The 27,462-nt window shown below is 40.1% G+C and overlaps 1 protein-coding gene across 7 annotated transcripts in view; it reads left to right on the plus strand.

The window, feature by feature from the left end:
* Positions 1–27,462, plus strand: part of lrp8 (low density lipoprotein receptor-related protein 8, apolipoprotein e receptor) — a 177,174-nt gene that overhangs the window by 74,614 nt on the left and 75,098 nt on the right. For all 7 annotated transcript variants that reach the window (XM_057338736.1, XM_057338739.1, XM_057338738.1 and 4 more), the window contains exon 3: positions 5,312–5,434. In XM_057338736.1, the coding sequence (XP_057194719.1) occupies positions 5,312–5,434 (123 nt within the window). The remainder of the gene's footprint in view (positions 1–5,311; positions 5,435–27,462) is intronic.

Below are 27,462 nucleotides of genomic sequence, written 5' to 3' on the forward strand. Positions count from 1 at the left end.
GCTTACCAAACACTAAGTCCCGCCCCAAACTCACGCCATTGGTCGAGCCAGAAATAGTGGATATTGCTTAAACAAACATTGTTTTAAAAGAGCCACAGAAAGGGTTCTCTCTTTGCAGGGACATCAAACTAAGATATAAGAAATGTTTTAATATTTCAAAAAGGGCACACTGACTCTTTAAGAGAAGAAATGTTCTTCTCAAAAGTAATGCAGTGTGGGATACGGTCACATTTTGTCCGTGTGATAAAGCTCTAGTGAGGGATCTTTTGCAATTAACTGGTTCTCACTGACCATCTCTTTCTCTAGAATTTGGAGGTACTCAACCCAAAACCAACTGGCCCTACTGGTTTCAGAGGAAGATAATGGGAAACATGTTCCCTGTGATGTGTGAGTTGGTAAATCTCGGCTTGTTTCAGTCTAAGTAGCTTGGCTGGGGAGATAGGGGAGACTTAGATGAAATCCTCTTGTTCTGATGGGAGGCGAGGGCTTGGGATTTGCTCACCGTTCCAGAGAGAAATTTGACAGAATACTTTTCTGTAACAGCATGAATTCACAGTTTTCTGCCTTTATTTGGTTATTTCCATGACTTCGATGTGGCCACTTGCACAGTTCATCTTTTTGGAATGTTTTAATTTTAGTTTTGCATGACAAGTGTGGAGAATTTGAGTTTTTGTAAATTTGTCATTTGTTTTTTTAATTAGCTATGGTTTAATAAGGTTTGAAGTAGTGTTTTTAAATCAGCCAGAACTTTCTCTGCCATGTGTTTTTATAATATATGTGTGTGTTGTGCATATGTACAGGTATATATAAATTCACAAACATGCATGTGTGTATATAAAAAACACATACAATTATATATAAATGTATACACACACACACACATATATATATATATATATATATATATACTGTATATACTGTATACTGTATATATATATATATATATATGTATATATACTGTGTATATATGTATGTATGTATGTATGTATAAATATATATTTATAGAATATAAACGTGGATATTTCTTAAATATATACATGTATGTTTGTGTATTTATATATACATATATAAATGCATAAACACGCACGTTTATTTTGGAATCGATTAATTAGACAGCAGTGTTTCAGCTAGGATATTTGTGAAACTGTGGCACTTGATGATGTCTTACACTAATTATCATATTTGTGTCATCATTACGTAGTTTAAATACTGCGTTAAAGACACCTCAGAAGTGGGATATTTCCCACCACAAACCCGAAAGTAACGTCTGCATTTATTAACATTAAAAGTATTTAGTAATATTAATGTTACTAATGATTTAGGAGCATTAAAACATTACAAGTATCTTTTAACATTAAAAGAGCGTCGTTCTATGAATTATTTCTGGGTTGAAGTGCAAATTGTCGAATTTCCGAGAGCGCATGAAGGCAGCAAAAGTTGCAACTTCAGACCCGTTTCCGTTACTCTCTGAACACAGCTTATTGCCCAACAAAGCCGTTGTCATTTACATATTTTCTGTTTTCAGTTCTGTTTTATAACCATGACACAACGTCCGATAAAATTCCCACACACACCTTAAAGAACGGAAGCCAAGGCATTAGCATTAGCTGTTACGCTTTTTGGCTAAATGTTGTAGGCTTTTCATTTAGCGTCTTTGGCTTCTCCCTACTGTCTGCTGCTCACTCACAGGCGTGTTTCCTGCACCAGGAAAGCGAGACCTTGCGCAAGAGTTGCAAACTTAGCAACAATGGCTGGACAAATTATGAATGAATGGGAAACTATGGAGTTATACTGCGGACTATATTAAAAAGGAATTGCAAACTGCATTTGCAAATGCGTTTTCTATTTGTCGTGTCAAAATTGTGACATAATTCAAACGCAATTGCAAACCGTTTGCATTTGCATTTACACGAACGTACAATGTCTGCCAAATTTCAAAAGGAAAAGCAAAGTCTATTTGCAAATGAATTACCTGTGTCTTACGAGTTACGACCCTGCCAAATTTAAATCGCAATAGCAATTCCCCATATGCTATTTCACTTCCTCTGGTGTCGCGTATTAAGCCTGCCAAAACTCAAATGAAATCGCAAATCCCTTTGCATTTGCGTTTCCTCCGACTTGTACAGAAACCTGTCAATCAATGGCGGGGGTGGGCTTATTCAATGGGGCGTGTTTGTATCGGGAAGTGACGTCATTCACCGTCGCAGTGGTGGCAGTCAGTCCAACGCTAAGGTGACACTGGTTGTGGCTAAAAGGGTTTCAGCTACAGCTAAAAGCCAAAATAACAATAATGGAACAAATGAGGATCAGATGCAAAGTTTCATATAGAGAAAATCTTTACAATGAATCACAATTGCGGTACTTAACAAGTATAATTTAAAGAAGTTCAACGGGCTCGATAAACAGATGAACACAAACAGTGGTCTGGTGATCTCAATGAGCTACCAATAAAAGTCATATTGAAGCCGTGTGGATTCATCATAATTACATTAATTTCTCAGGTTGGTGCATCAGCTGATGGGCTCATTTACTGCACATGTTGTTGAAAAGGCTGTTCGGAAATTAAATTTTAAATACAGCAACAACTCCATCCAGTAATTTGTAGATGACAGCTACTTCTGTGTCCAGCAAACTCACTAAAACACTGGAGCACAAGTTTGTCTTTGTCTCACTATGTTATGATACACAAATAAAGAGATGTAGAATTCACGTACTTTTGTAATTTATTATTAACTTGTTATACTGTATGCATAATGAACAACAATGATATGCAGGATGCTGTTTATTCATACAAAGTGAACATGTTTTGTTATGGTTTACAACACGTATTAATCATGATGCAAAATACGGTCACAGTGTTGTCAAGAAATGTCATGTCCTCGGAGTAGCTACTGTGAAAACGAATATCATAAACAAACATGTTTAGAGGAATGTTGCAGAAGGTGATGATTATTCATCCTGCACTGAAGTTTCACATGCTAAGTGGTGCCGCTCTGAGCCCAGAGTTCCAGCGCGAGTTATTTCCAAACAAAAAAACTGAAAACTGCACTGTTTACAACGCCGATTGTGAGTGCAGTTGTAACTTCACTCCTCATGTGTTTAGCTGTATCACATGTATGTATCTACTTAAGTTCCAGTCGACGGTGAAGGACGTCACTTCCCGATACAAACACGCCCCATTGAATAAGCCCACCCCCGCCATTGATTGACAGGTTTCTGTACAAGTCGGAGGAAACGCAAATGCAAAGGGATTTGCGATTTCATTTGAGTTTTGGCAGGCTTAATACGCAACACCAGAGGAAGTGAAATGGCATATGGGGAATTGCTATTGCGATTTAAATTTGGCAGGGTCGTAACTCGTAAGACACTGGTAATTCATTTGCAAATAGACTTTGCTTTTCCTTTTGAAATTTGGCAGACATTGTACGTTCGCGTAAATGCAAATGAAAACGGTTTGCATTTGCGTTTGAATTATGTCACAATTTTGACACGAACAAATAGAAAACGCATTTGCAAATGCATTTTGCAATTCCTTTTTAATATAGTCCGCAATATAACTCCATAGGAAACAGTGCTTCACTGTAGTCATGGCGGGGAGGACTTTTGGCGGGATGGCCCACCACGGCAAAATGAATGTAGCAGAAACACTGGACAGCCCTAGTTTAAAGGTATAATGTCTTATCTTTGAGTGGGAATGTGTATGACTACCTATTCTGTGACTTTATATACATTTTAACAAAAAAATTGCAAACATATAAAATAAAAAATAATAATTTATTTATTTAAATACTGTTTTCAGTATATGTAAAATGCTAAGCAGCAATAGCATTTGGAGAATAGAGCATTACTTGTAAGTGAGAACTGTTGAATCAATTTGTCCTCCACTGATAAAGCTCTTATTAGTCTTCCTCCCAGAGAGCAGACAACGCAACGGTTCATCAATCGCTCTCCCTTCAGGCTGTTTTACCCCATCCACAAATGAACTGGACTTAAAGAGTACATAACTAGGGATTTTTAAGGTCCTACTTTGGTTTATGGAGTGTCCAACAACAAGTTTATGTACATAGAAAGTGTAAAAACACTATTATTTCGTAATAATAGGCAGTTATTCTTACCTTACTTCTTGACTGACTCTCAAATGATTCGTTCCACGATCTGTCTGTCTAATCCCCTCCTTTCCGCTAGCCTAGTCTGATGTGATTGGTCAGATAGTCTAGTCGACTGTGATTGGTCTACCGCAAATGAGGCTCACGAGCTTCAGTGTTTGGGGGAGAAGAGTGAAGTTTTCGCGAGCAGTCCTAGCAAAATGTAAATCCGCAGCGGTTTGCGAATCGGACTTGGGACGACTCGTTGGTGTGATTCAGAGTCGACTCCCTTTTTGCCAAGCCAATAACTTTGTTATTCATTCACCATTTCCATTCATTCATTTTCATGATCTGATGTTATGTACTCTTTAAAGCAAGCAGTCTTTATCTACACACATAGACAAACAAAAGTAAGGGTCCATATATTCACAATAACGCGCACCTGTGCCCTCGTAATTGCTCCCATTGGAGTCGTTTCTTCAGTTCATTCAAACTCTCCTCCCAATTAAACTACAAACACAACATAAAGCAGCTACAGAGATATATTGTACACTTAACCGCATAGTGCTTGCCTTTCGTTGTTTGTATCTTTAAGCATGAGGTCTCTTAAGTTTTGGTTTCTTTCTTCACCAGAACATTTGTTGCCAGATGCAGTTGTATATCTGCACTGTCAATGTCAACATTTTTGCTGCCTTAAGTTTTTAAGTACAATCAGCTTGGCCCTACAAGTCACAATTATGTTAATTAAACTTAACTTAAAAAAATTGAAATTGCTTAACTTATTTAATTGTGTTAAAGGAATGTTAAAAAGCTAAAATGACTTTGTTTTGTTTGTTGGTTTATTTATTTATATAGCACATTTAAAAGCAACTCATGTTGACCAAAGTGCTTTCCAATAAAACAGCATAAAAATAAATAACCAAGATTAAGACAAGAAAAAGGTAAAAGAGATAAAAACATAAACAACATAACAAAACACTAAGACACAGGACCATCATATAGACTATGTCACGCCAAATGCCCGGGCAAGTAAATGTCCTCTTAAAAGTATGCTCACTTTGAATGAAGTTGATTGTAATCATTTTTTACGGTATATGTAATATATAAAATGATCAAATTTTGGCGTCTCCTGCAGTCTAGCCCTTAAAGTGTGGTACAAACAGATATTGTACATTTATGTGCATTTAATGCATATGTCCCCTTTCTTCCTCTCTTTCCTTTAACAGCAAAAAAGACGTGTGCCACGACAGATTTTGCATGTAAGAACGGGCAGTGCGTCCCAGCCCGCTGGAGATGTGACGGAGAACCTGAGTGTCCAGATGGTTCAGATGAAGCAGACTCCACCTGCAGTGAGTAGCTCGTTGTGAATATGACATTGATCATTTTTATCCAAGTTAAAGCATGTACTGTAAATCTATAGGCGAACTCCATCTGAAAGAGTTCAGGGTATAACTTCTCTCAGCAATACGTGATTCTGATTGGTCAATCAGAATATTTGGCAGTATTTCTGAACAGTGGCCATCATCCATAATGGCACACAGCTGATCTGTGAAACCTTATAAACTTGCTTGGAGTCTTGGTATACTTGGCAGTATTCAGTCGTACCCAAGTAAGCAGAAATAAAGTTAGTTTGTTTTTCATTATATACCTAGGATCGCCTCTGGAGCCGTTTGGCAATCTACATACAGTAGTTGTTTTAAGCTCTGGACTGAGTGTTGTCTTAGCCATGTGATGCGATATCGCCGTCGGCTACTGTTGTATCTCCAGCTGTTAGTTGGCAGCAGTCATGCGCGTTCCCCATTGCCATTATTCACTCAGTTGTGTTCAAGTAATTGATGGTGTCCATCCAGATCGTGTGAGAGTCAATTGCTTGCACCTATTCCTTACGCTCTGATTCAGACGTTACTTCAGTGGTAAGCCAGGAGCTCATCTTGTTCTCTTTGCCGCCAAATGGAGCTTTGAGTTCAGTGATTGGAAGATCAGCTGTGATTTGGCAGCATTTTGTCCTCTGGATGCTGGAACTCGAACAGAACAACATTGTGGGGACCAATATCCTCCCCACTGTGTTTGTTGATTTTTAGATTCTAGTAGATTCTTAACATTTTAGTTGATCATGTACTGTATACTATGTGCTTGTATTGCATGTGTACTTCATGGTAAATGAACTCTTATGGTGTGTGACATGAAAGAGCATACACACACACACACACACACACACACACACACACACACACACACACGTACCTGTTCCCACAAGTCCAAGGTTAAAAACTGTATGTGGCTGTGCCTGCTGAAGCCAGACGCGTTCCTCCAATCTCCGTGTTAGATTGCTTTTCAGAATTGCTCTTAGCTTTGTTCCGTGGCCTCTGCAGAGGTTCCATTTCACATGGACCACAGATCTTCGCTGCTTATTTTCACACTCCCCTCTGCATGCCTCAAATAAGCTTATTTCCCAGAATCCTCTTCAAACATTTGCCTCCCTCTGGTAATGCAGAATTTAAGGACTGTCATGGCATTACATGGGACTATCATGTTGCGCTTAACGTGTGAATAATATTGAAAAACGACCAGAGCCTGGCGGTTGCTCGGTGTGGGATATCTTGATCAATGAGAACAGCAGGTTGGTCATTACGGCTGCATTAAAAAGTAATAAACAGCAGAGCGTGTACATGACTCAGGTGCTTGTACAAAAACGAATCTGGGAATCATATGCTGGCATTATTATGAAAAATGAGAGGGGAACCGTGCCGGGATCGGATGGTAATTAATGAGCTTGATTAAGTGTGTGTGTGTGTTACAAGGGCATATACTGTAGGAGAACTGTGTGTGTGAGAATCAGGGTCAGATGAAGGGTCATATTTTAGACCCTACAGCTGTTGCAGGACAGATTTGCCGCCATAGGATGTCTGGTCAGACAGTGTGCATTTTATCTTTAAACTTCAATTTCTACAGTATATAGAGACCTGAGCAGAGAGGTTATTGGAATGAAAAAACATTGTGATGGGCTGTAATAGAGCTCAATTAGGTTTAGTATTACTAATGCTTTGGTATTGCTTTGTTCACATTTGGGGATTTGAATGAACCCCCTGATGCAAGTATTCAACTTATATTTTCTGGCACTGTGCAGAGGACATAAATAACTTCAAATTGTGCAGCTTTTTGAGTAGAGGTGTTTTATTGAGTTACAGCAGCCTCCAAATACACCATAGCAACTGTGTTCATTTAAAAAGTTATACAGAACCTTAAGTGTTATACACCGTTCAGCATTGATTGAATCCAGAAAATGCTTCGTGTTTTGACAACAGAGTACAAGTGGCTTCCAGCTGAGCAAATAAAAATGTCTCTCAACTAAGACACACACAGCCAATATGCAAAACGATCGACATGGTCACAAAAGCCCTCTGCCTCCATCACATTACTCTTAATCAAGGTCAGGCAATGGCAGGGCTTTTCTCAAATTTTCTCTTCAAGATTTAATCTTGTGTTGCTATGTACGCACGCATCAACCCCCTCTACTCTATCAATGTCGTTTTTTGATTTCATTCTTTTTTAATTAACTTTCTTTCTATGATTCATTTCAAGTTAGCAAGATATTGAGAATGATTAGATTTCCAACTTTAGAAGTTTGTTGAAGGTTTCCCAAAATACACCTGAAATGCACTTTGGTGAATTATGTTCCTGTAGCTCAGATGGTACAATGTTGTGTTAGCAGCGCAAAGGTTATGGGTTTAATTTTTAGGGGAACGTGCATACTGATTAAAAAATATACCTTGAAGTGTCATGACTCGGGTCAGGTCGGGGTGATTACCTTCACGGGAGTTGTCTTGTTATTGTCGAGCACGTGGAAACCGTCAGCCGGTGGCTGACCACGTGCTCGGGGTCTGCGTCATTGTTGCCGCCCTTGTGTCCCCGTTTAGGCTTTCCTTGGCACTGGTGATTTTCCACTCTGCACTCACACTCCTGACAACACTTCCCTCATTAAGGTTACTTATTCCCGTAATTGCCCCACACCTGTCGACTATTCCCTCCTCATTTAGCTTCCCTTCATAACCCCTCGATGTATCTTGTCTTGTGTCTGACCGTTGCATGTTTCAACCAGTTCAGAATGACCTAGGTGTAGCTGCGGCTCACCTATAGCCTTAGACGCTGTCTTGTTACACTATAGCCTTAGCCTCTGTCTCCGTCGTAGACCCAGCCTTAGTCACGGTCGCTACTTACACCTTTAACGCCACTCACCTCACTCGACCCTGTCGAGTGTTGTTTTCTACGTGGTTTCGATTCACCTCCTATCACGTTCCTTGATCTGTTCCCTGTCTCCACAGTTCCCATTGGCGTCCCGGACCGCAAGCTCTCTCGGCACCTGGTACCACGCCTGCATCGCCAACGCCGCCCTCCTCGCGGGCACAGACCACTTCTCTCTCTTCATGAGATTCGGGTCGAGAGGACTTCCCGAACCCAGAACTCTGTCTCCTTACGCCAGCAGTGGATCTTCGACGCTCTTCGGAGGTCGCTACCATTCCGGCGTGGTCTCACTTCCACTCCCGCGGTCGGGGGTTGTCGCTGCCTGGCTTCTTGGATTATTGACTTGTGCCGTTTTCCAATAAAAACCTTGTTCATCCCGCACTTGGGTCTCTCTCTGTTTGACGGCCATGACAGAATGGTCAGACCAGCTACACGACCCAGCGGGACCGGATCCGTTGCGCACGGCACTCCAACAGCAAGGTGTCTTGTTAGGACAGCATCGTCTCGCCTCACCGCTGCGGCCGGGAGGTTGACGCTTTACACAGGCAAGTGGCGGCGTTACAGCTCCAGGTGTCCGAACTCCTCCGGGGAACCACCCACGCTGTGGGATCGCAGCATTCTCCATCTCGCGGAGCCTCGAATGAACCAGAGCCCCACGCCAACAGCCCCCCGCTCTACAACGGGGATCCTAACTCCTGTCGGGCATTTCTGTTACAGTGCTCACTGGTGTTTGCTCTTCAACCGTGCCGGTATGCGATGGAGGATACCAGGATTGCCTTCGTGCTGACCCTGCTCACGGGACGGGCACGCCAATGATCCTTGTTGTCGTTCCTTTCGAGAGTTCCATGAGGAGATGACCAGCCTGTTTGATAGATCGACCCGGGGCGACGAGGCGGCTGCTCAGCTCTCCCGTGTCTCTCAGGGGAGAGGCACGATCACGGATTACGCGATCCGCTTCAAGACATTAGCCGCGACGTGCGACTGGAACGCAGGGGCACTACGCGCGCGCTTTCTCGACGGTCTCCATCCCAGCATTGCTGATGAGATCGCCGCGCTCGACCCGTCCCGGGACCTGGAGGAACTAATCGACCTCTGCCTTCGAGTCGAGAGCCGGATTAATGCCCGCCGCCGACGACGCTCCTCCACGCCCTCTTGGCGGCACCGCGAGCCCAGCCGGGACGCCATCCGGGACGTTCTTCCCGCCCTCAACCGGACCCAAAACCCATGCAGATTGCTGGACGTTCGCCGCCGCGGCAGGGGCTTCCAATACTTGGTGGACTGGGAGGGGTATGGCACAGAGGAGAGGTCGTGGATACCATCACGGGATGTGCTGGACCGGTCGTTGGTCGTGGACTTCCACCGGAGACGAGGTGAGCCCCCTCCCTTAGCGCCTAGGGGCGCTGGTGGGGGGGGTACTGTCACAACTCGGGTCAGGGCGGGGTGATTACCTTCACGGGAGTTGTCTTGTTATTGTCGAGTGCTCCACGTGCTCGGGGTCTGCGTCATTGTTGCCGCCCTTGTGTCCCCGTTTAGGCTTTCCTTGGAACTGGTGATTTTCCACTCTGCACTCACACTCCTGACAACACTTCCCTCATTAAGGTTACTTATTCCCATAATTGCCCCACACCTGTCGACTATTCCCTCCTCATTTAGCTTCCCTTGATAACCCCTCGATGTCTCTTGTCTTGTGTCTGACCGTTGCATGTTTCAGCCAGTTCAGACTGACCTAGGTGTAGCTGCGGCTCACCTATAGCCTTAGACACTGTCTTGTTACACTATAGCCTTGGCCTCTGTCTCCGTCGTAGACCCAGCCTTAGTCACGGTCGCTACTTACACCTTTAACGCCACTCACCTCGCTCGACCCCGTCGAGTGTTGTTTTCTCCGTGGTTTCAATTCACCTCCTATCACGCTCCTTGATCTGTTCCCTGTCTCCACAGTTCCCGTTGGCGTCCCGGACCGCAAGCTCTCTTGGCACCTGGTACCACGCCTGCATCGGCAGCGCCGCCCTCCTCGCGGGCACAGACCACTTCTCTCTCTTCGTGAGATTCGGGTCGAGAGGACTCACCAAACAAGGAACTCTGTCTCCTTACGACGGCGGTGGATCTTCGACGCTCTTCGGAGGTCGCTACCATTCCGGCGTGGTCTCACTTCCACTCCCGCGGTCGGGGGTTGTCACTGCCTGTCTTCTTGGATTATTGACTTGTGCTGTTTGCCAATAAAAACCTTGTTCACCCCGCACTTGGGTCTCTCTCTGTTTGTCGGCCATGACATGAAGTCGCTTTGGATAAGGAATGTCTGTCAAATGCATATGTAAATGAATAATAGAACTTGCAAAAGAAAATGTTTACATGAAAACAAATGAAACGTATAATCTACAGTACACACATTAACACGCACACAATGTAAATATTTTAATAACATCTAATAATATAAAGTGAATTTAATACAGTAATTATTAGTCATTTAAATAAACATTCTTAACAAAATTCTATTTAAATAGTTAAAGTTCAATTTTCTTCAACTAAAGAAAAACGTTTCTTTCACTACAAGTTCTTCTAATGTTCACGCAACAAATACAATTACAAGCAGTAATTAAACAAGTAATTATTTTTCTTTTTAAATCAGTATTTGTAACTAAATTAGATTTAAGTGATTAGATTTAGGTAATTTAAGCTAATTTAAGCAAGAGTTTCTTTCACAAAATCATTTTATTGTTCACCTAACAGCGAAAACAATATGTCACTGTAAAAATGGGCTAGTATATTATAAAGCAATATATAGCCATTTCACCCCAAATTTTAAGTGGATGGGTGGGGGAATTAGTTTTTAAAGAAATAGTTTACCCAAAAAATGAAAATTATGTCATAATTTACTCGCCCGCAAGTTGTTTTGAACCTGTATACATTTTATTGTTCTGCTGAACACAAAAACAAGATATTTGTAAGAATGTTTGTAACCACACGGTTCTGGTGCACTATTGACTGTCATAGTAGGAAAAAACTATGTAAGTCAATGGTGCCCCAGAACTAGTTGGTTTCCCACATTGTTCAATATATCGTCGCTGTCCGGCGGAATCCTCGCATCTCCAAAACCATTATTTTTCAGGAAATTAAAAAAACTGCATATTTTTTGAGTTATTAAACATTGTATCGTTAAAGTTGGTATTATACCTTATATTGCTATCATATACTGTTGTGTACCAACATTAACACAACATTTCCCCAAAACCATGTTTAATCGGAGATACAAGGTTTATGACTTGGGAGCAGGGAGATACGAGATTACGCTGTCATTGATAAGAATGTTACGGACACAGACATCGCTGCTGCCAGCAGTGTTCATCAAAATCTGCGGTCGTGTTGAGCCTTTTGACAAGAGACGAGGCTTTAAGAGCTAACGAAAGCTAATGATTGTGGTTACATACATCTTCCTAAACTCTATTTTAAACGTTAGAGCTATGAGTGATGCAATACCAAAATAAAACTTTAAACAGGCTGTCTAATATAGGCGGAAATTAATCTGCACGCAAATAAAGTCGGCGGTCGCGTTGAGCCTCTTGACGAGAAAAGGCTTCAATAGTTAACCAAAGCTAACGACTGTGGTTACATACATCTTCCTAAACTCTATTTTAAAGGATTAAGAACTATAAGTGATGTAATACAAAAAACGATGAGCTGACTAGGCTGTCTAATAGGCGGAAATTAGCCGAATCTGCTCGCAAACTTACCTTCGTGGCTCACGGACTTCCTTCTGCACCGAAGCATTACAGCTATCGATTTTTAACAAAACAGGCCTACTCAAATGTATCTAACCTAACTATTTTCACTTGTTATTGTCTAAAAAACTTTCAATCAGGAGACGTAATGCCGAGAGGCTCCCGCAGAGTGAAGAAGAGGTAGAGTTACGAGACTTCTCAGACAGTTGAAGTGTCCAATGGAGTTAAGAGATTTGCTCTCAAGCTATTTTCAACACTTTAGATTGGTTAATAATTTGTAAAAATAACAGACCCACATGGGGACTGACCAATAGCATCGATTTGTGAAAAAATATGAAATTGACCAAATTTGGACATAGGAGGTTTCCGCCCGACAGCAACGATATCTTCAAAAGTCCATCAAAGTCAAAATCTGCTTCATTGTCAATTACTGTACATACATATAGAGGATTGAAATTGCGTTACTCTCAGACCCATGGTGCATACAAATAACACTACACAGAATAAAAAAAAAAATATATAAAAAATACAGATTATATATATGTAAAATACAACTATTACAAGCAGGGAAGATAAGTAATGGCAGATAGAGTGCAAACCAGTGAAATATGTGAGGTAGTGCAAAGAGCTTATTAGTCTGTTTAAAGTTACAAAGAGAGCAGGCTTTGTGTAACCTGTCAGAAGAGGTAGTTGAAGAGGGGCAGACCGATGCTGAATGAGGTAGTGAGCAGTCCAATGCTGCATAAAGTGACTAGTGCGGGTCAGTGTATGTTGTGGTGGAGAGGGGGGTGGGAGTGGAAGGACCTGCAGATGAGGTCAGAGTTCAGTGGTGCATGAAGCAAGAGAGGGGAGGGGGGGCAGGGAGGCAGTTTAGCTTCCTGACTGCCTGGTGGATGAAGCTCTCCTTTAGTCTGCTGGTCCTGGCCTGGTGACTCCGCAGTCTCCTCCCTGATGGCAGCAGCCTGAAGAAGCTGTGTGTCGGGTGGGTGGGATCACCTGCAATGCAGAGGGCTTTGCGGGTGAGATGGGTTCCTTAAATGTCCTGGAGGGAGGGGAGAGAGACACCAATGATCTTCTCAGCTGCTCTCCCTATGCATTGGAGGGTCTTGCGGCAGGACGCGTTGCAGGCGCCATACCACCCAGTGATGCAGCTAGTCAGAAGGCTCTCGATGGTGTCTCTGTAGAAGGTGCACATGATGGGGGCTGGGGCTTTGGCTCTTCTCAGTTTGCGGAGGAAGTAGAGACGCTGCTGTGCTTTCTTGGCCTGTGCTGCGTTCTTGTTAGTCCAGGAGAGATCCTCAGTGATGTACATCTTCTTTTATGATCAACAGATAAGAAATGTATACACGTTTGGAACAACTTAAGGGTGACATAATTTTCATTTGTGGGTAAACTACCCCTTTAAAACAAGGATCCGAAAATAGGAATAGCTTTTAAATTAGTTCTTAAACTATCCCTTTAAGACAAGGCTTAAGATATTAATGTGCTATACTGTATATTGATCACTTATTCTTAGAGCTCTTTAAGTCCTTTAAGGATCCTGTAAGAGGGTCATATGGACATTTCAGAATGCGATGTGAGTCTTGCTGTCTGCACTGGTTTATTAGATCTCGTAATTACAGGAATCTACAACCTTGAAACTTAAGAGAATTAGATTTTTCCACTGAGAAGGTCACTCCAGGTGCCCCTCATTCATGCACTTTTCATCTCCTCTCCTCTGCATCAGTTATGTTTGAGTGGGCCCTTTTCACTTACTCAGAATCTTTGCCAGCTGAAGTTTTCAGGTTGATCAGATTGGCTTAGTAGTAATACATTTCACATAATTAATTTAAATCACTGGGAGTTGATTCACATTTTTGAGTGTTTAAAGTAGGGCTGTGCCGATAAACGATATCATATCGAATCGCGATGGAATGTATTTCAAAAACGATGATAAGCTATTGGCATTTTGACTCGATATGGATTAATCTTACAGTCTAACAGAACGCAGAAATAAACGCAACAACAGTCAGTCAGCGTGCAGCCTTTATCATGCGCGTCAATGTACAAAGTCCATTTCATACTGCACTTGGCAAAGAAAACTCAACATGAGGAGGAAAACATTACTGGAAGCGGAAACAAAGGTGAAACTAACCTCGAGTTGTCATCACGCGGTTGATCAAGTGTCTTGTTTTTTTTTCGCAATCGCCGGTTAAACTAAACAAACTTGAGGCGCAATTGCAAGCGAGTTACTTCGAAACTCAAGCACAAACGTTTTTATATCCATCGTTAACATATCTGCTAACATGAGCTGGTGCATATGAAACAAACCAGCGCTGCCCTGTACAGATTAGAGATGTAATGAAGTGAGTTTGTGTGCTCATTAAAATATTGAACCTTGTATGTAAGATGCTTGCATGATTAAAGAAATGTACTATAGTTTATGTGAGATGTCTTTAAGGTTCACTGAATACATTGAATGAATCCCACTACTCGAGCAAGACATTATTGCAGCGTTATGTATGTGCGCAGGTGCTGAGCCAATAGCGTTCGTATGTACGCATTAACGGAGCCCTTTCATTGGTTGAATGTACTGAATGAACACTCCCTTTATTTAACGAGTCAATTGAGTCAAAATGTGACTGAATGAACTGTTACATGTTGTTTATGGCCTAATATCCTCTGTGTTACAACAGTGCATTAATTTAATTGAATTTTAACTGGTTAAAGGTTAACTTTTGTTAATAAACTGTATTTAAAATAGATTCTTTTAAATACAGTTTTTTAATTAAATATATATCGAAATAAATATCGTTATCGATCAATATAGAAAAAAACTATCGAGTTTACTTTTTTGCCATATCGCCCAGCCCTAGTTGAAAGTATAAATGTGTAGGTAGGTTTAAGATCTATGTAATCTGTTATCTATGTTTTTGTTATGCCATTATCTATGTAGGGTGTTTGTTGGATAGTTTTTTGTCATGGCATTTTATCATTTGAAACGGTCTCACTGTTGTTTTTATATTGATAGCCAAGCTGGAGACAAAGGCCTGGGCATATTATAACCCTGTTCAAGGGTTTCGCTACATCATTATTTTAAATATTACGGTGGAATCCAGTCAGATGCACCGGATGGGTTCAATTTCATGCTTCAGCCAGCGGTTCCCTAAAGTAATTTCCCATGTGGCCGCACTCCAGTAACACGGCATGCAGCCCGGGAGCAACGCCTAGTCCCATGGCCACGGGCTCCTTTCCCGACCGCCGGAGGAGAGGCATCAGCACAGCCCACTTGCTGCTTAGTCACGCAGTTTGTGCTGCCGTTTTAATTAAGCGCCCATCATTGCTGATTTTCTTCACTATCAAACCATGCTCGAAAACCACAAACACCCACTGCTGATTTTAGTAGGTAGGTATTGTTTTTTCCACGTTATTAAAAGTATAGCAAGGATAGAAAATGAAGGGTTGAAACTAAGGGGTAGGATTAGGGAAAAAGTTACAAGACAGATTGGAACCGCAAGGCCATGTCTTGGGCCCGAATATATTATTCACATTTTCTTTCACCTGTCTTTGATTTTCATGTGAGCGCTGATTGTAAGGAAGTATAAACCAATTCAGTAACAATTCAGAAACCAACTTTATCAAAACAAAGACACAATAACATATTAGCATAGCTCTCTTATATCTTATAATTAACTAATTAGCAGTGCTTTGTTTATGTTTTCCCAGGCTGTCAAACAAATTAGTGATGAACCAAAACCAATCAAAGACTGGCGTTTCACGAGAGCAGGTCACGTAAATGTGACATTAACTGACTCTAGAGCGCTCTGGGAGTTTAAAGTGGGCTGGTCTCACTGTGCAGAGGACTGTGGGATTGGGTCAAGAGGCTTTATTCCCCGCAGGCGCATTTAATTGGCTGGAGGGTTATAAACATGGACGTTCATGCTGTCTGCAATTACCTGCTTAATGTTGGGTGTCGGGCACGGTCAGTTCGACATGCTTGAATGCGCTCGTGGGTGTGCATTTGGTTAAAAATGTTGTGTTTTTCTTTTTGTGGGGAAAGATCATAAATAATTTATCATGTTTAATGTCACCTTTACAAGTTTACAAAAGCCAGCAAAGGTGGCAGCAAGGAGCAAGAGGAAGCGGTTCTGTACCCTTGAGATTTAACATCTGCAGTGATTGCCTGTAGCACTATACCAATCACTTCTGGATTGATCCAAATGATGGATGGAGAGGTTGCGTAATTGTACCCCACTGGACAAGATGTGTGGAGAAGGATCAGTCCTTGACATCTATCCTGCTAAAATGCTCTCCGCGTTTCCTTTGTTGATCCTGTCAGTTTCATTTTTACTTGTAATTAGTGACCCTTGATCTCACCAGTTCTCCATTGATCCATCTGCGCCTGCAGTCTGGGGCCAGATCACCATTGTATCTTTAAGCTTTAACAACAGTAATGCACAAGGTTTCATTGAATCAGCACTATGGTGTGATGTATGTGGCTGGATTTGTTTGGAAATCTTTCACATTATAAAACTGCTAGCTGGCCTGTAATAATGACATTGCTGTTCGATTAATGGTGTGAGCTTATTTGTTGCATGGATAATGTGATTCTTTGTATCACAAAAACAAGAAAGAGTTCTTGATTCAAATACCAGTATTTTCTCATAAACTGTGTGTGGTTTTTACATTTTTTGTTTTTTAGCCGAAAATGTGCACACATTATGCTACCTAAAAGCATATAAGGTTAGTTGAATAGAGGTGTGCTGTTACTTTTCTAAACATCCAATTTTTTTGCTGATGTGTCACAGTATTTTCAAGCATTGACCTGAAATTTGTAGTTTATGTAGTGCGCAAATGTAAAAACAATAACTGTACCAAAATAGGGGTTTCACTGTTAACTTAAATTAAATTATAAACATATTATTATAAACATTTCTGTTAATAGAAGTAAATGATCAAGTAAAATATTAGAAATGCTGCCCAATCAATAATGAAATAAGTTTTAGTTGAGGCACTAAAATTATTAACTGAAAACCTAAACTTAAACATAAGACTAAACAAAAAACAATTTAACAATACTAAAAACAAATATTCATAAAATTGCAATAAAAGAAAAACGTTTTTAGAAATTAAGACAAAATTAACACAAAAATAAAAAAATCTTAAAATTAAAGTGAATTTAAAATATTAATAAAACTACAATAAAACTAAAAAGAATACATTTTTATTGGAAAATTCTTTAAAAATGTCAAAAAATGTAAATGGTTGGACTCCAAACACATTTTGTACACAAGCAACATATCAACTTATGGTGCAACTGACATTTATTAATTATATTTAAGCTCAAAATGCCAAAAGGTTTTTGTTCAATGTTTAACATTCTTCCAAACCTTCTTTCATTTGCATGTGCGAGACTTAAAGACAAACATGGGCTTATCCTCCTACTCGTTTTCTCTTCCTTGTTTCTCTTTTTTCTCCCTCATTCTTCTCCCTTGTCTGTGGAAAAGCAGCATTGAGTTGCAGCCGAATTAAAGCAATCAGCCTTTCACAAGGAGCAGCCCCCTTCATTTATAGTGTATGCCAATATCAGTGGTACAGAATATCCTTCAAGCAGCGTACCTCACCAGAACGACCCAGGTGGATAAATGTTCCATTGCACATGTAGCAAATTAGCTCTTATAAAGAGACTGTGTCTTTCATTAGCTTGGCTTTTGTTGTGTGTTGAAGAACCCCCTGAGGGTTTCAAAGGGACAGGAAGAAAGCTTAGATTTAGCTGTATTAGGATAACAAGACTGTAAAGTGAAATATTCAGTGGATGCTGTGTAAATTTGATCCACACACACTTACCTTGTGAGTCACAATTACAGATGTAAAATTATCGGAATTTTTAAAGGCCTATACATCAATTCAGTTTCAATTTATACGTTTGCGAGCCAGCTTTACAGAAAATACATTTAGAAAAACAGTATAGAAGTAATGAAAATAAAAAGTATTGGTATAAAATGGGAAATTACCTTACAGTATTAGAATACATGGTTTCGTTCAATTAATACAAATATTCCAAAGATGTACATTAGCACTAGGGTTGGCATTGGACGATGACATCGTCCTGCGGCGTTATAAAGTAAGGCGCGTCTAGGCACGAGCTGCGCAGTCACATCTTCTTTATACAGCATGAGCTAGGCAGTTATAAATTCAGGCGTGTGTCACGTATTAAGTCAGGCAGGTCTGCGCAAAATGTACGTCCTCTTTATACAGCGCAAGCTCCACAGTTATAAAGTCAGGCCAGTATGATCTGTACAGGCCGAGGTTATATGCCCATTAGTCTTCATATTTGTTAACAACGCGGTTTGCAGCCCGCAGCACAAAGCAGCGAGAGTCACGTGACGAAAGTTTGTTGGAATCACGAGGCCGGCTCAACAGCGTCATGTCTGTTAGCCATCGGCAATGGACAATGGCATCGTCTATGAGCTAGGGCTGCTCGATTATGACAAAAATCGTAATCACGATTGTTTTGGCCAATATTGAGATCCCGATTATTTAACACGATTACTCATTAATTTTTAAAAAACTTTTTTTTTTTAACTTGGCTTTTAAACTGTGAATTCAACTGAAAAATAAATGTAAAGAAATAGCACAGCTGAACCATTGTAAAAGAAAAGGGTGCACTGTGGATTTATACCACAAGAAAAGAGGATCCTTGCAAAATGGAATGCGGCACAATAATCGTTTTACCTCGATTATTTTGTTTTTGTAATTGCTGAAGGCCAAAATTGACGATTACGATTAATTTTTGATTAATTGCACAGCCTTACTATCAGGCCAACCCTAATTAGCACTATTATATAGTGTCTATAGGATTGTTATCATGTACAATATCCAGTACACAATAATACAACTAATGCCCCGGTCGCACTTAACGCAAGCCCGTCCAAAGATATTTAGCATTTTTCTGCGTAGCAAAGTTCAAGTTTGGTGAACTCAGACCTGCAAATTCTCGTCACGTGAGTGTGTGAGACCAATAGAAGCTCAAAATGTCACAGCGTGAAGATGGAGGAATCGCTCCCGCCCATTATCGCAGCACTGTCCGAATGAATCTCGCATGCTCAAAGTCTAGTCTGGTCTCATAATACTGATCGCAAAATAATCTTTTAATGCAAATTGTAGGATCCTATTTACGTCCCCCTGCACAAGAAAACAATGTTTGTCTGCTGTGATTTCAATGACTGAAAGGCATCCATCTATGAAGAACACTGATAGTTTGGCTTGGTTTCTTGAAATGCTTTGATGTGGAGGAGATGATGCATTGAGTGTTCTGACCATTAGAGACCGAACCACGGTGCTTGACCTAAACATGCAGCTACCGTAGAAGTACTGTATACAAGGCATCTGTCCAGTGCTTCTAAACGCGTTCAATGCCAAACATTTGAAGTGATGTCATTTGACTTTCAAAACATGACACATTAATGATTCATGGGAGTGAAGTTTGAATCGCAGGCCTGATTGCAACAGCGCAAAGATTGACTTGTTTTTATTCATGTTTATAAACTGTAGCTAAGAAACACAATCAGAAACTCAGCATGGCATCTTAAGATGAAGGTCAAACCAAGGACAGCCAAAAATGCCACATGCAAACTTTTATAATGAAAATATTTGTTTTGAATAAAACTGTTTTTTTTTTTCTTCTCTTGGAATGTTTTAAATTGAATGATGTGAAGCGTCAGTAGGAAGCAAATTAATATTTTGGAATCTATTAAAAAAAGAACAAGATTTTAATTCAACGCACCTTCATTTGCATGTAAGAATATATTAAATGTTTTTTTTCTTCTGAAGCAGTATTTAGTCATAAATTATTGAACATTTCCATAGGGCACTGCCACTGCGCTATTTCCTTTGCTAATTATCAGATCCTTTGTTTTTAATGAGATTGTTTTTTGCTGTCTTTTTTTATTCTTTTAAATACAACGTTTAAATGTCTGTTTATTTAAGAACTCCCCCAGACAGTCGAATAATACACAGTATTTTTCTTCTCATAATATTAACTCCAGCGGGCCAAATCTGCAGAGACCCGCTGGAGAGCCAGAGAATGTGTAATTAAAGCAAGACCCAGACTATCGATTTACAGCTTATAGGATTCCTGTCATGTGTGTGCCCTAGACATCAATTTAGGGGCGTGCTTGTGCGTGCACAGCGACAAGGGTTGCCGATCACAACATGCTGTTTTGTTAAACCGCTGACTAGTGTGTGTGAAGAGTGTGTTTTAAGTGTGTTTGTAAACTAATTCCCTCATGTGGCTCCATTTGCCCTCACAAACTAAAATCAACATTTTCACATTTTGTGAAGAAAATGTGAATGGTGCTTGTTTGTGCAAAACTTGCTGCAGTGATGCCGGTGGTTGCCAGGGTGTTGCTATGTGGTTGTTAAGGTGTTTTGAGTGGATTTTTTAGATGGCCCCACATCTCTGTGGTATCCTTGTTCCTGGATGTCTTGGGGCTCTCCTTCAATGAGGCCGTCCTTCATGCTCTCTCTCTAATCTATCTCTCATTATTTAACACGACAAAGACCTTATAGTGTGTCTGTGTGTTATCGCTGTGGTGTATAACGTGTTAAGTGTCTCAACGTATATTAACTAATGAAGCTATAAATGTGATTTTGCCTTTGCAAATGTTTTACCGTGCCATTTGTGTCGGTTCAGCACATCTGCTAACGGCACACTTATATAGTGGCATGTGACGCACCCCAGTGAGTTTCGTCTGCCTGAGCATACCCCGGCTCGCCCCGTTTCCTATTCAGCATCTTTCTGCTTCACACACCTGTCACTTCCATTACTCTCATCACCCTGGTGTTATCAAATTATAATAAAAATATGTACATATATTTCCCTTTGTGGTTGTTTTTCTGTTGTTTTCCTGTCTAATGATTTGACTTTGTTTGGGAAAAAAGTGCTGTTGTGGTACCATGGGCCAAAAATGACAATATTACATCACAGTACTTCAGGGTTTCCTTCAAATATTACCCTGGTGCACGTTAGGGACGTCACATTGATGTTGTTAATAACCGTGATATTAGAAACATTATTATTGATATATCACATTAATACTGCTTATATCATATTCAACACTTATTTAAAAATTAGCTTGAGGAGACTCAATGGTTATAAACTGTCTCTCTCCTCCTCCCTACACATATACAGTATTTTGAGTGGGATTCATTGGCTGGAAAAAAACACTTATTTAAACTAGGGCTGTCACGATTATGAAATTTGATTGACGATTACTTGTCTAATAAATCATTGCGATTATGGCGATTAATTGTCTGTTTTAGGGCTTTGACATTTAATTCTCATGCATTTTTGATTCAGCGATTGAAACGACCATATTGTTCTGGATACAAGACTATGTTTTTTTCTTGGAAATACATCGGAAAAAATTGGGTCATCATATATTTAAGGTTTAGGCTTTTACCTGTCAATAATACAACCACCAAATACTTGTAAATGAAGTAAATTGATCAGGAGTGAATTGAAGCCACCATTAAAATACTATCAGTCATAGAAAAGCTTCTAGTCTGTTTTTTTCTCACTTGCAAGACTACAATTAAATTTTACTTGTGTGTTAATGAAATTTTGGTAGACTGGTTTTCACACTGAGATTTGCTTAAATAATATTAAATTGTACTGCAGGTAATTTGTATATGTTTTAGTTTTTTTTAAGTGATTGTGTTGTGGTGGTACATTTTACAAGTATTACCATGCTTTAGTAACAATATATACACTAAATTATGCAATATGCACTACAGCTCCCCCTAGTGTCTTCTATAGAGATGTGCGATAATTGCGATGATCTGAAACCATCGCGATGAGGTCAAACAATCGCGATGAGACGATTATTTAATAATCGTGACAGCCCTAATTTAAACATTAAATTGTATATTTACTTAAAATCATAGACGGGGCAATAAAATTGTTGGGCCATGATAACCATATCGTTAAAATTATAGCATATATTTCATATATTTGACTAATTCTGATTGTATTGTATTGCCATTAAAATATATTAAACCTTCCCGCTTGTTGATTTTTCAGCTGTCGTGATTTTCTAGTGCTTAAACCTTCCTTGTTGTGTTATCCTCATTTCCATTCCTTCATTCTGCCATATTTCTTCATCTTCCACCAACGCTCTGTTGATCTCTGTCCGTTTCTATCCATCTCGCTCTGATTTGTATCAGATTTGTTCCCTTATGGCTTGAGTGGTGAAGTGAAGTGGAGACACGGGGGAGTTTTATTGATATAAATGGCAGCTCTCTCCTCGTGCTACAGCGCAGCTATTTCTTTGGTTTTTCACACTCACGGTGCTTTCACATTCGCTTTCCACTCTAATCTTCCTCCCCTGACTGAATTTAATTGTTGTAATTTTCCACCTCTCGTCAATTTATTACTTTTATATTATTCTAAGCTGAATTGATTTGCATACCTCTGCTCACCTTATCACTTTGGGTCAAAGAGAGTAATTGAACCACTCACTTCTGTGTTGTTAATCATATTCTTTTATTACGTTAGACACAATAATTGAAAGTGTGTTAAGAATTAACTTGTTTGTCGGCACAGGAGGTCCAATGAGGTGACCAAAGTTCGAGTCCCAGCTCGTGGTCCTTTCCCATCTGCGGTTGCCGTCTCTCATCCTGTCACTCATTTCCTGTCTCTCTCCACCAAGTATCTAAAAAAAGCTAAAATAATAAATGTGTTTATAATAAAAATATTTATAATACAACAAATATTTAAAACTTTTGAATTTAGTTGATCACTATCAATGGGCATAATAAATGACCACTTGATCATGACATCATGTCTTTTTCCCCAACAAAATAGTATTGAGTACCTATTGATTTGGTGTTATTAGCTTAATTGGATACTAAGCACCAAGAGAGACATATGACTATATACACTCACCTAAAGGATTATTAGGAACACCATACTAATACGGTGTTTGACCCCCTTTCGCCTTCAGAACTGCCTTAATTCTACGTGGCATTGATTCAACAAGGTGCTGAAAGCATTCTTTAGAAATGTTGGCCCATATTGATAGGATAGCATCTTGCAGTTGATGGAGATTTGTGGGATGCACATCCAGGGCACGAAGCTCCCGTTCCACCACATCCCAAAGATGTTCTATCGGGTTGAGATCTGGTGACTGTGGGGGCCATTCTAGTACAGTGAACTCATTGTCATGTTCAAGAAACCAATTTGAAATGATTCGAGCTTTGTGACATGGTGCATTATCCTGCTGGAAGTAGCCATTAGAGGATGGGTACATGGTGGTCATAAAGGGATGGACATGGTCAGAAACAATGCTCAGGTAGGCCGTGGCATTTAAACGATGCCCAATTGGCACTAAGGGGCCTAAAGTGTGCCAAGAAAACATCCCCCACACCATTACACCACCACCACCAGCCTGCACAGTGGTAACAAGGCATGATGGATCCATGTTCTCATTCTGTTTACGCCAAATTCTGACTCTACCATTTGAATGTCTCAACAGAAATCGAGACTCATCAGACCAGGCAACATTTTTCCAGTCTTCAACTGTCCAATTTTGGTGAGCTCGTGCAAATTGTAGCCTCTTTTTCCTATTTGTAGTGGAGATGAGTGGTACCCGGTGGGGTCTTCTGCTGTTGTAACCCATCTGCCTCAAGGTTGTGCGTGTTGTGGCTTCACAAATGCTTTGCTGCATACCTCGGTTGTAACGAGTGGTTATTTCAGTCAAAGTTGCTCTTCTATCAGCTTGAATCAGTCGGCCCATTCTCCTCTGACCTCTAGCATCAACAAGGCATTTTCGCCCACAGGACTGCCGCATACTGGATGTTTTTCCCTTTTCACACCATTCTTTGTAAACCCTAGAAATGGTTGTGCGTGAAAATCCCAGTAACTGAGCAGATTGTGAAATACTCAGACCGGCCCGTCTGGCACCAACAACCATGCCACGCTCAAAATTGCTTAAATCACCTTTCTTTCCCATTCTGACATTCAGTTTGGAGTTCAGGAGATTGTCTTGACCAGGACCACACCCCTAACTGCATTGAAGCAACTGCCATGTGATTGGTTGATTAGATAATTGCATTAATGAGAAATTGAACAGGTGTTCCTAATAATCCTTTAGGTGAGTGTAGATTAGTGTTAAGTCTAGTGTGCAAGTTTCTGTGCCTTCTGTATTTTTTGTTAACTCCGATTCCTTTATTTCTCTGTCCACACACCATTTTTTGTTCAAATCTACACTATTAAAAAAAGATGCTTCACAATGACAGAAGAACCGATATTGGCTGAATAGTTCCAAAAATAATCTTTAACATCACATGAGTGAATGGTTCAGTTTGGAGAACCAAAAATGCTGTGAAGAACTTTTTGTAGCACCGTTTTTTAAAAGACTATGTATGATCTTCTGTCAAATTTCCCAGTAACTTACTATACATCTTAATAAGCTCAAGATCTGCTAAAATTGTTTATTTAATATTGGTGAAAATATTCCTCTATCTGTTTTGCAATCACCATTTCTCTAAACTCTTTCCAACATCTTTTTAAGGCATTCTGGGAGTCCTTGTCTGTAAACATATATGAAATGCAGCATGCATTAAAGCCAAAACAAGGTATCTTACAAGTCGGCATCATTCTGTTGGTTTAAACAGCTTTTATGTAGGAGGCATGCCTATGATGCCAAAAAATGCTGTCTGTGGGCAGTTCAGTAGGTTTTGAACAGAGCCTTTAGCTCTCTCAAAAACCATGCATTTGTAATTACAAATGTATCATGTCTTCATCATTGACATTGATGTACAGTTTGTATAGTATGTAGCAAAAATCCAACACCTCCCCTTAGCTCCACTTCCTCCGTCTGCAAATGTTAAAGAAGCACGAGACAAATTGATTAGCATAGCAATTTCCTGTCAGGTTAGGACATCGGAATTAATTATGGTTCCTCACGCCATACAAAGCTAAATATGACTGGGAGGTTTCTCCATGATAAACTCTTAAATCCCCCCAACCCCCACCCCTCGGTGAAGGGACATTAGCAAGACAGTTAATCAAAATCACATTAGCATATAACACGAGCACCCTTAGATTATGGTAGCTCAGCCCAACAGGAGCAACGTGGACAGAATGCTGAAGAGATCCCAGCATTCCTGATAATGAGATCAAGACGTTTGGTCTAAGTGTGTATGGAAGTATAATGACTTACTCAATTTTCACCTGCATCCAACTAGCACCCATTTATTTGTCAACGTCAACTAGGGCTAGTGGTATAAAGGTACTGCTAAAATACGGAATAAAATGTAAAACACAGCAGATTTTTCTGATCAGTGTACATCATGGTACTGTATATAAATAAGTGGGTGTGGCTACCTCAAGTGTTTACTCAACTACATCTTGAAGCACTAGCTGTATCTTGTTACTGTAATATCAACTCATCATTGTGCATTTAGTAGAATTTAGATTTGAGTTATGTCTCATTATAATGTAGAATATGTGTCAACAGAAAGAAGACATGTGGATCAATGGGATGAAACTGGTAAGACCACCCTGATTCCCGACTGTGATCTGGTATTCAGGCTGTGTGTGTGGCTCTGTCAATTGGATTTCGCCAACTGCACTGTTTACCTCTGTGTGTGCTGGTGTCTAAGCATCTAAAAAATGCATCACTTTCATTACATGGAAGTGAACATTTTGATGTTGTAAATGATGAATAAGGTGAGCGCTTGGGTACTGGTGCACAGATGTTTTGTTATGTTCCTTAAAGGAAATAGGCAAATGAGTAAGAGGTCACAAGTGCAGTGGTGAACCCTGAATTTGCTGCAATTCCCAATCTTTCTGATTGGTACTTAGTAGTTTGGGACACAGCTAATTACTGTCAACTTGCATATTAACACATTTTTTGTGTTATGCTATTTAACACATTATGTGTCATTTTAACACATTGTTTCATTTTATGTTGATTTTGTCTTTAATAAATAAAAGAGACAACATGAGTTCAAAACGAACAAAAAATGTGTTGTCCTAGAAATATTAGAGAGGTGTCTAGTTAAGGACGACAACACAAAGAATAAAACAGATTGTGTTGTTTTTAACAAAACCGTTTTTTATAGTGTACTTTACAGTATCACCCCACCACTACGATCCGGGCACCTGATTTAGTACTATAGTACTTTAGTACTAGAAAAAGTAACTATTACAGTGTCGTTAAAATTACATTTCATGCCGTGTTTAATGTTGCTGTGTGTGAATGTAAGCAGTCTGCCGAGTTGTAAAGCCGAAAGTGAACGAATAACAAAGTTATAGGCTTGGGAAAAAAGCCTATAACTTCAGTTGTTCTAATTTCAGTTCCGGGTCAGATTTGCGTCACTCCGTGTAATGCCCGCCTACGTTACATTTGCGACACTGCACGCAGTGGACCAATCACAGCAGACTAGACCATCTGACCAATCAGATCAGAATGGGCTGACAGAAAGGAGGGGATTAGACAGATGTATCGCCGAACGAATCATTTGAGAGTCAGTCAAGACCAGAGCCATTGAGAGAGAGAGACGCGTCAACTCCGTTGACTCCAATGGAACAGTTTTTTCACAGCAATGGCAGTTCATGGAGGCTATCAATAGTTCCTGGAAGTTACTAGTAACGCATGGAGCTGCGGCTAAACAGACCAAATGAGGTAAATTTTTAATCGATTTAAAGACATACTGTAAGTCATTTAATGAATAAAAAATGAAAGAAATGATTTTTTAAAAGAGAAAACATAACTTCCTGGAACTGTCTGAATGCTCCATGAATATTGAACTTCCGTTGGCGCAACTCTCTCTCAATGGCTCTAGTCCAGACGTAACAATAACAATAACTGCCTATTATTAGAAAATGAAAGTTTACACGGTGTATGAACGTAAACTTGTTGTTGGACACTCCATGAACCAAAGTAAGGCCTTAAAAATCACAAATACTTAAAAATACTTTTTTTCATATTTAAAAAATAATTAAGGCACAATTTGCAGCATATTGAGGCTAATTTACAATTACACTGAAAAGTATTACAGTTACTTAATTTAAATACGTATTTGCGGAGCAGCATAATTCAGTGAATTTAGCATATTGTTAAACTAGAACACTGCTGTGAATAGACTGAAAAACAAGACATGTTTTGTGATTGTGAGTGGTTTTGTCTGTAAATAGCCAAAATCTCTGGCATTGTGATGCCAAACACAGCTAGGCCTGACTTGACTTGACAGGTCTGTATCAGTGGATCAAAAGGGCTCTCCAGAAAGCTGTCGATAAGCACGTCGATACAGCTGGGTATTCTCTGTGGGCAGAGTGTGAGCGTGTAGCAGTCAGCATTTGTGATAAAGATACATCCATTGAACGTCCCAAATGCTCATACTGTGATTAACAGTGACCTTCTGAAGGACTA

This window comes from Triplophysa rosa, linkage group LG7 (assembly GCF_024868665.1).
Source record: "Triplophysa rosa linkage group LG7, Trosa_1v2, whole genome shotgun sequence".
In the NCBI taxonomy this organism is placed as follows: Eukaryota; Metazoa; Chordata; class Actinopteri; order Cypriniformes; family Nemacheilidae; genus Triplophysa; species Triplophysa rosa.